General features: G+C 31.9%; 2 protein-coding genes and 1 long non-coding RNA gene across 3 annotated transcripts; 1 reads left to right on the forward strand and 2 right to left on the reverse strand.

Moving 5' to 3' along the window:
* The first annotated feature begins 775 nt into the window (after window positions 1-775).
* Window positions 776-1951, forward strand: LOC139902536 (xyloglucan galactosyltransferase KATAMARI1 homolog). The gene has a single exon (XM_071885147.1). It carries the CDS (start codon window positions 872-874, stop codon window positions 1949-1951), a length of 1080 nt encoding a protein of 359 aa, XP_071741248.1. The 5' UTR covers window positions 776-871.
* Window positions 1952-5734: 3783 nt separating this feature from the next.
* On the reverse strand, window positions 5735-7486 carry LOC139899219 (uncharacterized). Its single transcript, XR_011777370.1, has 3 exons — window positions 7302-7486; window positions 6260-6391; window positions 5735-6057 (listed from the first exon to the last, which is right to left on the reverse strand). It is a non-coding gene; the product is annotated as an uncharacterized lncRNA (long non-coding RNA).
* A 2127-nt stretch (window positions 7487-9613) lies between these two features.
* LOC139899220 (uncharacterized) lies at window positions 9614-11938 on the reverse strand. The gene is made up of 4 exons (XM_071882040.1): window positions 11889-11938; window positions 11455-11805; window positions 11018-11366; window positions 9614-9751 (listed from the first exon to the last, which is right to left on the reverse strand). Exons 1-4 carry the CDS (start codon window positions 11909-11911, stop codon window positions 9659-9661), a joined length of 816 nt encoding a protein of 271 aa, XP_071738141.1. The 5' UTR covers window positions 11912-11938; the 3' UTR covers window positions 9614-9658.
* Between the last annotated feature and the right edge of the window lie 2105 nt (window positions 11939-14043).

Below are 14043 nucleotides of genomic sequence, written 5' to 3' on the forward strand. Positions count from 1 at the left end.
AACGGGCTTTTAACGTATGCTATCGAGATAACTCTTCCAATCAACAACCAAGATGTTTGTGAGTTCAAGTATACTGATGTATATTTGTATATATTCGTGAAAATATTCATGTTAAGGGTGTTAGTTTGCCTCTTTCTTGAAAGAAAAAGTTTTGCTTTAAGAATGTATTGTTAATTGTAATTGTATCTCCTATCTTAGGGCGATGATTGTTAAATACTTAAGCCATCATTAAGTTGTTAAATTTGATTAAGACCTTTCATATTTGGTACTACCAGCCTCTAACACTTAAAGTAATGCTTTAATTTTTTCAAAGATATTTCGAATTTCAAAAGTTAAGTTATTTAGGGACAATGTTTTCTTGTCTAGATAATCGAATAGCGTGATTATTTTACCACTGTGTTGCTTGTGACGTCAACCATTATCTTGTGATGATGATTAGAATTTACGCTATTAAATGTGTTAATTTTCAATAATTTGAGATTAAATTTAAAACGTCATATTTACTAGAGAATGGGTCATGCTCATATCTTAATTATATAAACTATAATAAACAACATAACAATGTATTCACCCAAAATCACTCACTCATCCTACGTGATCTCCATTCATGATGAAACCGAATATCATCTTTCAAGGTTTTCATATGTGTTCAATATGGGTAGTAATTTGGATGTTTGTTACGTTTGGCATACTGTTCTATCATTTAAGTATTGTTCCCCAATTCATACTTAATGGTGATCATGAAATAGTGAACTCGGAAACAACTATCTCTGATTCATGTGGTGGAAGGTATATTTATGTTCATGATCTTCCTTCGCGATTTAATAACGATATAGTGAAGGAATGTGGACGTATTAACGCATTTTGCGACATGTGTAAACTCATTATAAATAATGGGTTTGGTCCTGCATCAAACGATAGTGAAGGTGTGCTTTCAGATAATGGATGGTATGATACAAATCAGTGGAATCTTGATCTCATTTTCAACACTCGAATGAAAAACTACGAGTGTTTGACAAACGATTCGTCAATGGCTGCTGCTATTTTTGTCCCTTTTTACGCAGGGTTTGATGCACAAAAGTATCTTTATGGGTATAATATCGCTATAAGAGATGCAGCATCTCTTGATCTTGTTGATTGGTTACAAAAAAGAGATGAATGGAAGAGAATGAACGGCCAAGATCATTTTCTTGTTGGAGGTAGGGTCACATGGGATTTTCGGAGATTAAGAGAAAATGATTCCGATTGGGGGAATAAGTTTTTGAACTTACCGGCGGCGAGAAACATGACGATGCTTCTCGTTGAATCAAACCCGCAAGATTCAAACGACTTCGCTATTCCCTATCCGACTTATTTTCATCCATCTAGAGATTCAGATATTTTCGATTGGCAAAACAAGGTGATGCAATGGGACCGAAAATGGTTGTTTTCGTTTGCTGGTGAGACACGCAACCACCCGGATTCCATTAGGAGTCTTATAATTAATCAATGCAGGACTTCGAGTGCAGGTGAATATCTTGGATGCGGGAGTTGGGAAATTAATTGTCATTCGCCGAGTATATTGATGAATACGTTTGGAAGATCGATTTTTTGCTTACAACCTCGAGGTGATACACCTACACGAAGATCGGTTTTTGATTCGATCTTAGCTGGTTGTATTCCCGTTTTCTTTCATCCAGATTCTTTCTATACACAATACACTTGGCATGTACAGAAAAACCATAAACAATATTCGGTTTTTATCTCAGAGGATGAGATTCGTAAGAATGTGAGTATTGAAGAACGCCTTAGTCGTATTGATCCTATGAGGATCATGATGATGAGAAGAGAAGTCGTAAATTTGATCCCAAGAATGATATACGCTGAATCCAAATTGGATACTTTTGAAGATGCGTTTGACACATCTGTGAAAGAAATAATCAACAAGGTGACACAATTGCGGCATACCTAAGCCGGGCCCACTTTGTATAAGTTCATTATATATAGCACCAGCATTCGGTTGAACTAATTTAGAGAGAACTTCTCGTGTGAATTTGTTATGTTAGAGTCTGAAGTAAAGTCTATTGTGTGGGTTTTAAGGTGGCGATGTATACCTCTACTGGTTCTCTCGGTTTTCTCCCTAAATTAGTTCTTTCTTTATCATTTCAGTAGTAACTTAGGCCGAAAATTATGGTTGAGAGTCTATCCATGACCACATTCTCTTTTTATCTGTTAGAAACATTAATTATGTCTTTAGTTCCAGAAAAGTATCCTTAAGTCCCCTAACCTTTCATATGGTCCTCCTTGTATCTATATATCAAGTCTCGAAGGAAAGGAGCACGAAAATACAAATCCTTTAATTTAAACCTGTTCTTTTGTTAGTTCATGATTACATGGTATCAGAGCTTGAATCCACTTGATATTTTAAATTCACTTTTAGAAGCATGTATGAGTACCTAACATTATGGAGAGTGCATATCCAACTAAATTGTTCGAGTTAGAGCTTCTGATTTTAAGAATCTGTAATTCGTGACGTTCCTACTAGTTTCCCGGTGAGAGCTAGTCCAACCTGACCAATTTTGTGACTTATTTTTTGAATTTAGGGTTGTAAGTTAAGATGTACAACTTATTTTAGAAATCACACACTTTGAGTGAGAATCAACTATCAACGGTCAATTGTAGTCATCTTAATAGGTTTCATTCACATGGATGTGAGACATATGTACGAATGTGGAAGTCTTCCACATTCGCACGGATGTGACCTGACACTATATAAATAGTATATAAATAGAGATTATGGGTTTCATTACAAATTAGACACTTTCAAAAACTGTGGCCATATTTTTGCTCTCCAAAGTCGTTCCTAAACATCCGTATACGAATATACAACTCTAGGAATGGATCTAATCTATTACAACATCAATAGGTTTGACTTATTCGGTCCCGCAAGTTAAGTTTATTCGATTAAAACTCTTTTTGTTGATTGCCGCTCAATAGATCGAGTATACGTTTGTTTCTAAGATCATTAGGTATAACAAATTCAACTCTTACTAATATTCGGTTACCAGAAAACTTAAGTCATCAACTTTCAATCTAATACTTCATAAAGTTTTCATCTTCAGCCTACACTTATGTCATAAACACTGCCTCCTGTCTCTTCAGAATAAACTCATAAAGTGTCCTTAAATCACAAACTCCATAAATCACATTCATTAACTCTAATATAAGTAAATAACCACTATAATCAATCAGTTAAATTATTTATTTTGAGTAACAACAACTGATTGCACAGAACCCTAATTATACATACATATATCAGCAAAGGGTTCTGATTGTCGTTTCATGTTTAAAACTTTTGTGAATGCATGTCGTTTTTGGCAACAGTGGATGGACACGTGTGGGTATTAGGTTTACTTACGTCTCTTTTTACTTTTTTAATTATATGTATGTATAATGTATAATAACCAGTGTATAACAGTGAAACACTTTAAAACAGAAGGTTCAATGATTGCCATGTGCCCATGTTGCTTTGTAGCCTAGCCAGATGGGCATTTTTGTAATTTTGGACTTGATGTGAAATTTAATTTCAATTCAGGCCTTGCACATGAGGTTCTATATATTTATTTTATCTTGGGTTCATTGGACAATATGAAGCGTAAAAGGTGATGTATAGAATTAATGTGTTTAATTATTTATCTCTATATATAACAACAAAGGCCATGGGTGCCGTTTTAATATTTTTTTTTTTTTTTTTTTTTTTATTGTTGTTTTGATCAAGTGGGGGTGGTAAGTGAGGTTGTCAATGGTTTTTAACTAGAAAAATGAGACCGCGCGATGCTGCGGGGCCTTTGAGTTGCGAATTCATAGTTAACGGAGCGTGTTATAGGTGTGTATATGTATTGAATATAGTCCGAGGTATTGAGCATTTTTTTTAAGTGTCCGTTTCGCGCATACTTAGTCCCGTTGTGTTCGTGAGATTTTTTTGAGTTGAACGGTGGGCTCGAAAAAATTTAACTCGCGTCGAGCGAAAAGATAGGACCCGCTAAAATTTCGGGTGGAAGTAGTTTCTTTTATTTTAAGAAAATTGTATATTTACATTTTTTATCCATGAAAACAGGTAAAGTTGAGGGGTCATTTTTGTAAAGTGTAAAGCGAGGCAAAGGTGAGGGACCGATTGTAGTGTGAATGAAAATAAAAAACTACAACACTTTTGTATTGAAACTACAAATTTGTTGGTGGCTATTAGTATATAGGGGTAAGAAAAGATAGGACCCGCTAAAATTTCGGGTGGAAGTAGTTTCTTTTATTTTAAGAAAATTGTATATTTACATTTTTTATCCATGAAAACAGGTAAAGTTGAGGGGTCATTTTTGTAAAGTGTAAAGCGAGGCAAAGGTGAGGGACCGATTGTAGTGTGAATGAAAATAAAAAACTACAACACTTTTGTATTGAAACTACAAATTTGTTGGTGGCTATTAGTATATAGGGGTAATATGTGGGTTTTTTTTCGTATGTATAACATTGTAAAACATATATTTAAAAATGGAAGGAAAAATGAGTTAGTGAAATGTGTTTTTTTAGTAAGAAAAGAGTTTTACATATTAGTTAATTTATAATCTTAAATTTTTAACTATTTAGGGAAATTTATTATATGTTGTTAATGTACATAAATGATCATTATCCCGCTAACAATAATGCAACTTCGCCCAGCGAAGCGGGCCGACCAAATTTCTAGTTTGAAACATTGGGACAAAATGAATTGGAGACAACCATAACAAAGTTTCAAAATCCAAATTTAAAATCATACCTGCTAAAAGAAATTGGAAAAGATGAGTTGATCTAGATGAAAATTCCTTGTTCAACACTTCAATCTATCTATAGTGTATACAAATCAGTACACTTTATTTGCAAATCAGGATAGATTCCTACGTCTTTGCTTTACCGTCATCGTCAATTCAGTTTCATGTTCAAGAAGATTCTAATCTATCGGGCCTCCTTGAAACCTCAACCCGCTAGACACATTAAATTATTACTGGATTAACTAAATAAGTGGCCCAATATTTAATGGCTAATAATATAATTTAAACGAACCAGGTCCAAAAAGTTACCCAATAGACCTAATTAGAAATAAGTTGGATCTTGATGGCATGGAATAGATTTTACATGTGCTTTGTAATCGAATATTTAGTTATGGGAAATTGGTCAGAATACTCTAATTTCCAAAAGTGTTTAAAACAATATACGTATATTGTTAAACATATGTATTAAATATATGTAGTACATCAACGTTTCACATATGTGTAGACTACACATATGTAAAACTAACATTTATGTATTCTTGAAACGTTTCAAGAACTCACATATGTTAAACATATGTATTACACATATTCTTCACATATGTGTAATCGAATACGTATTAAACATAAATGCTAGTTTTAGCTTTTGAGAGTAGTGTCATGTGACATGTGTGTATCTTTATTTTTAAGTTTTAAAGTATTCAGTAAAAAGTATAGCTACTGTATAAATTTGTATGTCAGTAAATTTTTATATTGTTTAGGTTTTTTTACTTAAGCCTATCGTGGGTATAAATATATATATATATATATATATATATATATATATATATATATATATATATATATATATATATATATATATATATATATATATATATATACACACACACATACACACACACTAGCGAAAGGACCCGTGGAACCACGGGTTTTTTTAAATGAAACAATTGAATTTCTAAATTTTAAGTATTAAGCGAATGTAAATATAATCAATGATCCATATGTCGAATTGAATTAAATTATTCGACACATGTAGTTATATTTAAGTATCATCTGAACTTATCCATTTTCAACTTACATGTCCGCAAAGTAGGCCAGAGAGTTAATAACAAATTGAGTCAAATTATGTATGTGTTTTTTTTTTTTTTCAACTCAAATAAATGTACCTGTGGGAAGTAGCTACATGTTAAAGAACCAACATTGTTGATGAAGCCAAGTTGTACCATTTCTATGTCTCCATCCAACTGATAATGTTTCATCCAAGCTTAAGGTCTTTAAATTGCTACAGCTTCAAAAAGTTTATTTAATGCGAGTATATTATATAATATTATATAAATATATAAATATAAGATATAAATGTACATAAAAGACATTTTCACCTGCGTAACCCGAGTAATTGAATCTGACATTGAAATACGTGAATCTAAGGATCCAAACAAACTCATGAAATAAAATAAAATAAAATAAAGAAACATGGCACTAACATTTAAACTGCGATCAGCATTGGTGCACAAGGCTCGGTACTGATACAGGTAATCAGGTGCTTCTGAGTAATTTCCACATTCAAACTGAAATTTAGCATACTGATACAATGCTTCGATCTGCTCTGGACCAATCTGATTCAAGATATAAGTCACACAATCAGATAACAATGTATACGTCCATTCGAACAATGTATCAATTGCTACAAACTGACCCAATAACCTCAAATTATCGCTAAATACGGCTATTAGATAAATCCAATTTTGAACTAATTAGTCCGTCTTTGACCGAATAAATTAGACTTTTAACAACTTTGACCAAATAATCATCGAGCTCAGAGACTAAAGACATGTAATTATGCACAGTCACCAATATAGACACATTGAAAACCAAATTTGTGCTAGCCGAGGTTTGCTAAATGTGGTCCCTTGAAACTCTAAAAATTTTAAGAAGAAACAATATCACATCAAGTGGCTATTTTATAAGACGTTTTATTACATTAACTCTGTAACTTTCATATTACCTAAAGCTCCACAAGTTCAGGAGAAAACCAAAATATATATATATATATATATATATATATATATATATATATATATATATATATATATAACTAAGATTTTAATTATAAGATGCTAGCACAAATATAAAACCAACTAATCTACATCCATGTAAATTAGTCTACAAATTCTATATTACGTTAACAGTCATATAATACTCAACACTTGATTTCAAATTACAATGCAAGACAATCCAGACAAAATATGTGAATGATACAAGATTTTAACTTTCTACCACATATAATGCAACATGTACAGTTTCCATCCAATACAAAACCAACAAATATGTAACGATTAAAAAGAAAATTCAAAGTACATGATAACGTTCACTGAGCATCTGTTATTAACCTCAATTTATTAATGATACAATTATAAATCGAATTGCAAAACCAAACCAAAAGCCTTGATATCAGTCTAGGATAACAAATCGATTTAGGGTTTTTGAGTTTTTAACTGAAATACATTTGTCGATTGAAATACTAACCTTTGTTTCTGAAATACTCGATGATGATTTGCCAATGGATTGTTCAGCAGAAATCTACCCGCTATCCTTGATTGATACACGTTTTTGGGGTTTGATGATTGAAGAAGATGAAAGTAGAAGGAAGGTAGATGAAAGATTTTGCCCTAATCTTGTGTGATGCGAATGAAATAGCGAAATAGCTCCTTTTTTTGCCTACCCCGTATAGTCACGCGTTTTTTAAAAAGGGGATGATTCACGCACACTTTTTTATCCTCACACACCAATTTAAAGAAATGGAGTATTATTAGAAGAGTAAAAGGTTAAAATAGGTGTGTGAAGATCAAAAAAGAGTGTGTTAGAATCATCCCCTTTTTAAAAACACTGGAAAAAGATGAGTTTTTTATTATTAATTTTTAAAAAATTTAATTAATTAAATATTAATGACATCAGCTTAAGGACTTAAATTTTTTTTCTTTTTCTTTTTGATTTTCTTTTATAAAGGGAAATGGCCTTTTTATGACATCATCATTTTAGCAATATAATAGAAAATATATATATATATATATATATATATGGGGATGATTCTAACACACCCTTTTTTGATCCTCACACACCAATTTACTTAAACTACCTATTTTACCCTTTTACTCTTGTAATATTTAAGCCTTTCTATCCCTCCTTTTCTTTTAGGCTCTGTTCCAGAGTTATTTAAGAGAGGAAATGAAATGAGATGAAAGGGAATGAAGGGGAGGGAAGTTGAATCCTTCTAATTTGGAAGGAAGCATATGAAGAAAAATTGCACTGAATCAAAACTTCACTTCCTCTCCTTTCTCTTCAAACCAAAAGTCAGGAACAACAAATGTTTAAATTTTCTTTTCACTTCATTTCCTTTTCATCCAAAATCAAACTCTGGAACAAAGACTTGGTGCAGTCCCCTTTTTCTCTCTCTCTCTTCTTCTTCATTTTATTTTCTTCAGTAACAAATAAACAATTTCAAAACCCAAATAGTGGTTGTGGTGGTGACCAAAGACTACTATATAGTTAAATTGAAACGTGGTTTTGGATCAAAATTCCTCGGAAAGATGATCGGAGGTGACGGTGACAATTAAATAGCCGGAATTACACAGAGTCCGGCAAAACAGAAATTTTCCGGCAGCGACAAGTGGCGTCACGTGGCGGCCGAAGATGTTTTGGTGTCAGAAACGGAAGAAAATTTCAGGGTGAGGTCGGAATTTGATTCCGAACCTAGTGGTGTTGGTGATTTTCCCTGATTTTTGGTTGGATCGTGCTAAGTCGGAAAAAGAAAAAAGGATCGGAAAAAGAAAAAAGATTCCGGCGAACATAATTTACCGGTATATTGAATTTTATAATTATAAATATATCTAACAAAATGACATTTTGTCACAAACTTGTAATGTTTGACCAGAGTTGTAATCACTTGCATCCATAAATTTGCTTGAAAACAAAGGAACCATTGAGAACGCGACACGTGGCGCGAAAATCACATGTGATTGGAAAAAAAAAAATTTTGAAATTTTTTTTTCAAACATTTTTTTTTCGAATTTTTCTTTCGAATTTTTTTTTCAATTTTTTTTTTTTAAAAATCATATGTGATTATGCATGTCAATCACATGTGATTGTAAAACCAATCACATGTGATTATGCATGGCAAATCCAATCACATGTGATTGCGCAGGTAAATCACATGTGATTGTAAAAAAAAAAAATTAAAAATTTTTTTTTTTTTAAAATTTCGAAAAAAGAATACAAAAAAAATTTTTCGAAAAAAATTTTTGAATTTTTTTTCAATCACATGTGATTTTCGCGACACATGTCGCGCTCTCATTGGTCCCTTGGATCTCAACTTAATTTATGGACTCAAATGAATATTCCTCTGTTCGACCAACTAAACACATTGAATTATGGTTAGATGATTCAGCAAAGCAACCAAAAGAGGGCTGTAGCTCTGCCATCTCTTTGATGACTATTCTATGTTATTTATTACTTTGATTATGAGACATTGAGGTTGTAGATTACTTATTCCGAACCTTTTGGTTTGCTACATGTAAGAGTATAAACTCGAATGGATCTTCAAATTTGCTACTGAGGAAAAAAATAATTTTGGCTCTTCAAAATGAAATTGTTACTGAGAAAAAAAAAGTCAATAACATATATCCCCTTATTAAGTGTTAAAATTACATAGATATCCAAGTAAATAAGAAAATTTCAAATATACCCATTTCATTAAAAATAAATAACAAAACCAAACTAACATAACTAAAATTTCAGTTTTGCCCATATATATATTTTGATGGATAACAAACTAATGGATTCATTATTCCAATTCAAAATAACATAGCCTTTCCCTCTTCAGTAATTCACCTCTCCATTTCCGTTCCTGCCCCATTTCTTTCACCATTTTGATTCATATCTTTTATTTGAGACATAAAAACAAACCATCCTTCTCCTTCCTGTATGTGACAAAATATAACAATTATAGAAACCACTTTATATTACAACTCAATAATACTTTGATAACTACTTGTTTCACTACTGTGTAAAATCTAAACTAAATCTAATTAGTTTAATTTCATATCACCTAAGAGGCTAACACTAAAACGTAATTAGTTAATAATTCTTAAAAATTTCTATATGTAGAATTAAGGATTTAGTGAATAGGCCTAATACTATATCCAACAACAAGACATATATATAGAAAAAGAATTACTAACTATTGAAAAAGTGACATGCTCGGAGTGCTATTACTTCATTATCATCCGCTTTGAGTTGTTGAATTCTTCCCACATCTCCTATAACAACATAGGTTCATTAATTAACATTAGCATTACATATCACATCTCCTATAACAACATAACCATTAATTAACATTAGCATTACATATAATTTCAAGGTTTATCTTTGAAAATGTTGGACAAAAAAATATCTAGGCTATAGTGTATGCTACGCATATACGAATGAATGATATATAATAAAACCAAATATGGAGACTGTCTTTTAGCACATATATGGATGAATGATATATAATGCGTCAACTAATTATGCAACCATCAGATTGCAATTTGAAATTCATAAAACTTTCCTATTGCACTTTTAGTTCCATTTTCAAGTCCACTTAAAATTCATAAATATCACAAATATATGATACAAACTAACATTTTGCTCTTTGAAAGTAATCAGTGCAAAAAAGGAGTTACCAGTTTTGAGTTGCAATGATATGAAAACAATAACAAATTTTTTTTACTTGTTACCAATGACACTTACTAGCAGATTGCAGCCAAAAGATACACTTTTAAGGACTAATTATAACTCATCTAAACTCAACAAAATCAAACATCTCATATATCGATTTGAAACTTGTCGGGTCTATATTCAATTTGAATTTTTATTTCTTTTAAAAAGGTTAACCATATCTAACATACTAGCCCCCCAAAGTAGGTCCGAAAGTCGTGTTTTAATAATTTTTACAAATTAGTATATTTTCTGATTGACAACTCAAATTTCCATCTCGCTTACCCGGACCAACCAAATTCATGACACGATTCAAAAATGACATTTTGAACGTGTTGGTGACTTCGGTTTATCATATTATGCATACGGGTTAAAATAGGTCCTTATGACCGAAATGGGTCATAATTTTTCATTTCAACAATATACTCAAAACTTATTACATTGCATATGTTTACTTCACAATTTTCTTTAATAAACTATATGCTTACTTGAAAGGTAATCCTATCTTGTAGGATGGAAGCATGAATTCGCCATTTGCACTTGATTTGTTTACACCTTGCTGTGAATCGTGTCGGTTCACTTTTCTCAATAGAGTACTCAAACTCATTTGTTAGTGCATGATGGTTCAAAGCTCTCCTGAAACTAGTCACATTTGGAAACTTTGAATTCTCTTTCAGTTCTGTATTTTTGTTGTTGAGTGAATGAATTTCGGTTTGGTAGTGCACTGTCTCATCTTCATTATCAGTATTATAAGGGCTGTGATAACTTTCTTCATTATCAGTACAATAGTCCGAATCATCTTCGCCTTGTGGTTCATCAGTAAGTTGACATTCACCACTACATCAAATGTACACAATTACTTAACAGTTGAACAATAAGTACACATATATACATATGTATAAACATACATATTGACTGACAATACCTCGGTACTAAAAAATGGTTCCCGTGATTATGATTTGTCTTCACGTAAATAGTCCATTCTTTCTCGTTCTGATACATTGCAAGCATTCCCATGAAGTCTTCATCAGAATCGATATCAATGTAAGATTGCTCATTTACGTCATTGTCAACAAATTGAATCGAAAAAACAAGATTGCTATTGACCGGATAATGCTTCTTGACTTCTTCGGTTAATTTGTTCAAATTGTATGAACTTGGGTCGATGTAGATAAATTTTTGCGATCCAAAATAGTATCTTCTCCTAGATGAGTTTTTAACCATTCGAAACAAGCCTCCATATTTCAGTTTCAACTTGTACTTTGATGTTACTTGTCTACAAATGAAAATTAAATGAACATATAGCATTACAACTCTACAAAAGAATATATATTGCTCTTAAAATTTGCCTAAACATACTCAATTATAGGTGATTGTGCCATGTTCTCCCATATTGGTTCCAGATAATCATCAACATCACCATGATGCATCTAAACATAAGCATGAACATAATCAGCATAAAAAAATTTCTTTTGGAAGATTGACACAAAATTAATCAAATGAAAACCATATACAATACAAATTAGTACAGTACCATTTTTTGTTCAATTAAGACATATTCATAGTACAGTACCATTTTTTGTTCAATTAAGGCATATTCATACATAATCCACTTAGTCCTGACACCAGTTTTAAGCGAATCAGCATAAATATTAAATAAAACAAATTAGATGAGGTTTTTCTATCTATTTAATACATTAGTCTACATAAGCTTTAGCACATCAAGTGATAGTTCGTCAATGTATTTTGCAAAAAAGTATAATACTAAAATCAAATTAATTGTGGATTCTCTTTGTTGACCACTTAAATTTTTAAATGCTAGATAACTTTAATCCTGAACTTCGTCACTTACAACAAGAATACATCAAAACCCAAATCAACAAAAATAATAATTAGGGATTCTAACCTTGAAAAACCTTTGATAAAGAACATGAAATTGGATGAATATGATTGATTTTGGAAGTTATTCGCCATATGTAGTTTCTGCTGGAGGGAATCGTGGGCCGTTGAGAAGAAAAAGGGCGGGAGGGATGACGATCAGAGAGGGCTCGATGGTCTTTTAGGTTTTACATAATACAGGATTCACTAAAAGAGGATATGAACGATTGATTTGGGGGTTTATATAGGGTATATGTGATATTTTATTATTTAAATGGGGAAATAAGTGATATTAAAGATTACCAGGGATAAATACGATAATATCTCAAAAAAGAATAAAGAAGAGAGAAAGGGGAGCTGCACACATTAAAGAAATGGAGTATTATTAGAAGAGTAAAATGATAAAATAAATAGTTCAATTAAATTGGAGTGTGAGGATAAAAAAGGGTGTGTTAGAATATCTCTTATATATATATATATATATATATATATATATATATATATATATATATATATATATATATATATATATATAGGATGTGGTTATTGTACAGTGACAATTAAAATACAAAAGGTACGAAATGTTTGCAGCCGTTGGATTAAAAGAAAAAAGAAGATCAGATAAAACATTGCACAATGGTTGTTTTGTAATATTTTTAAACTTGACTGGCATATGGCAATCGTTACACACCATCTGAAGCGCCGTGAAAGATCTTTGCCATCTTTAATTTCTTTTTGATAAAATTGCACCGGGGGTCCCTGTGGTATGTTCGAAATAACAAGTGGAGTCCAAAAGAATTTTTTCACCTTGGGAGGTCACTGTAGTTTGCAATAGTTTCACCAGGGGTCAAACGGCCTAACGTCTGTGTAATACTAACGATTTAGTGGTGCACATGACTTGCACATGAGGGTAATTTCGTCTTTTTCCTTTTCATGTGCTTTTGACCCTTGTCATGTGCAAGTCATGTACTTATTACCCACCAACCTGCTTACCTGCTAGTTCCCTTCTCACCTATTTTCATTGCCTTCTCAATTTTTTAACCCAAAGATCCAAAAACCCTAAGTTCCAACAACACAAATTTATTATTCATAATCAAAACCAAATCCTCGTCATCATTCAATTCGAATTTACAACAACAAAATCATCAATAATTAGATGCTATTCACTCGTCGATCAGAATTTCAAGCTATGAAAGTCTCTGGAACAATTTAGCCAATCACAAGTTGATTTGAGTACAGTTTCTAATTCCTAATCAGTCACTCAAGCTTTTTAAAGCATCGAATCGAATTGAAATTCATCACATGATCGAGATTTGAAAGTCAAACTTTACAAGTTTTTGGTCAACGAATTAATTGGATCAAATTACTGATGTTCAGAAATATGCTGCTGATATCGAATCAATATCGAAAGCACAAGCTTTAATCAAGCCCTATATTCATATGACTCCGGTTCTATCTTCGGAAACCTTGAATTCTATCACTGGAAAAATCTTACATTTCAAGTGTGAATGTTTTCAGAAAGGGTAAGAAATTTCTTGAACATTTTTTTTTATTTTTGGTACCGAAGTTAGCACAATTGTTACTTATTTGCAATGCAATTTAGTATTGTTTTATGAAGGTGTTTTATCTTTGATGG

This window comes from Rutidosis leptorrhynchoides, chromosome 3, assembly GCF_046630445.1.
Source record: "Rutidosis leptorrhynchoides isolate AG116_Rl617_1_P2 chromosome 3, CSIRO_AGI_Rlap_v1, whole genome shotgun sequence".
NCBI lineage: Eukaryota > Viridiplantae > Streptophyta > Magnoliopsida > Asterales > Asteraceae > Rutidosis > Rutidosis leptorrhynchoides.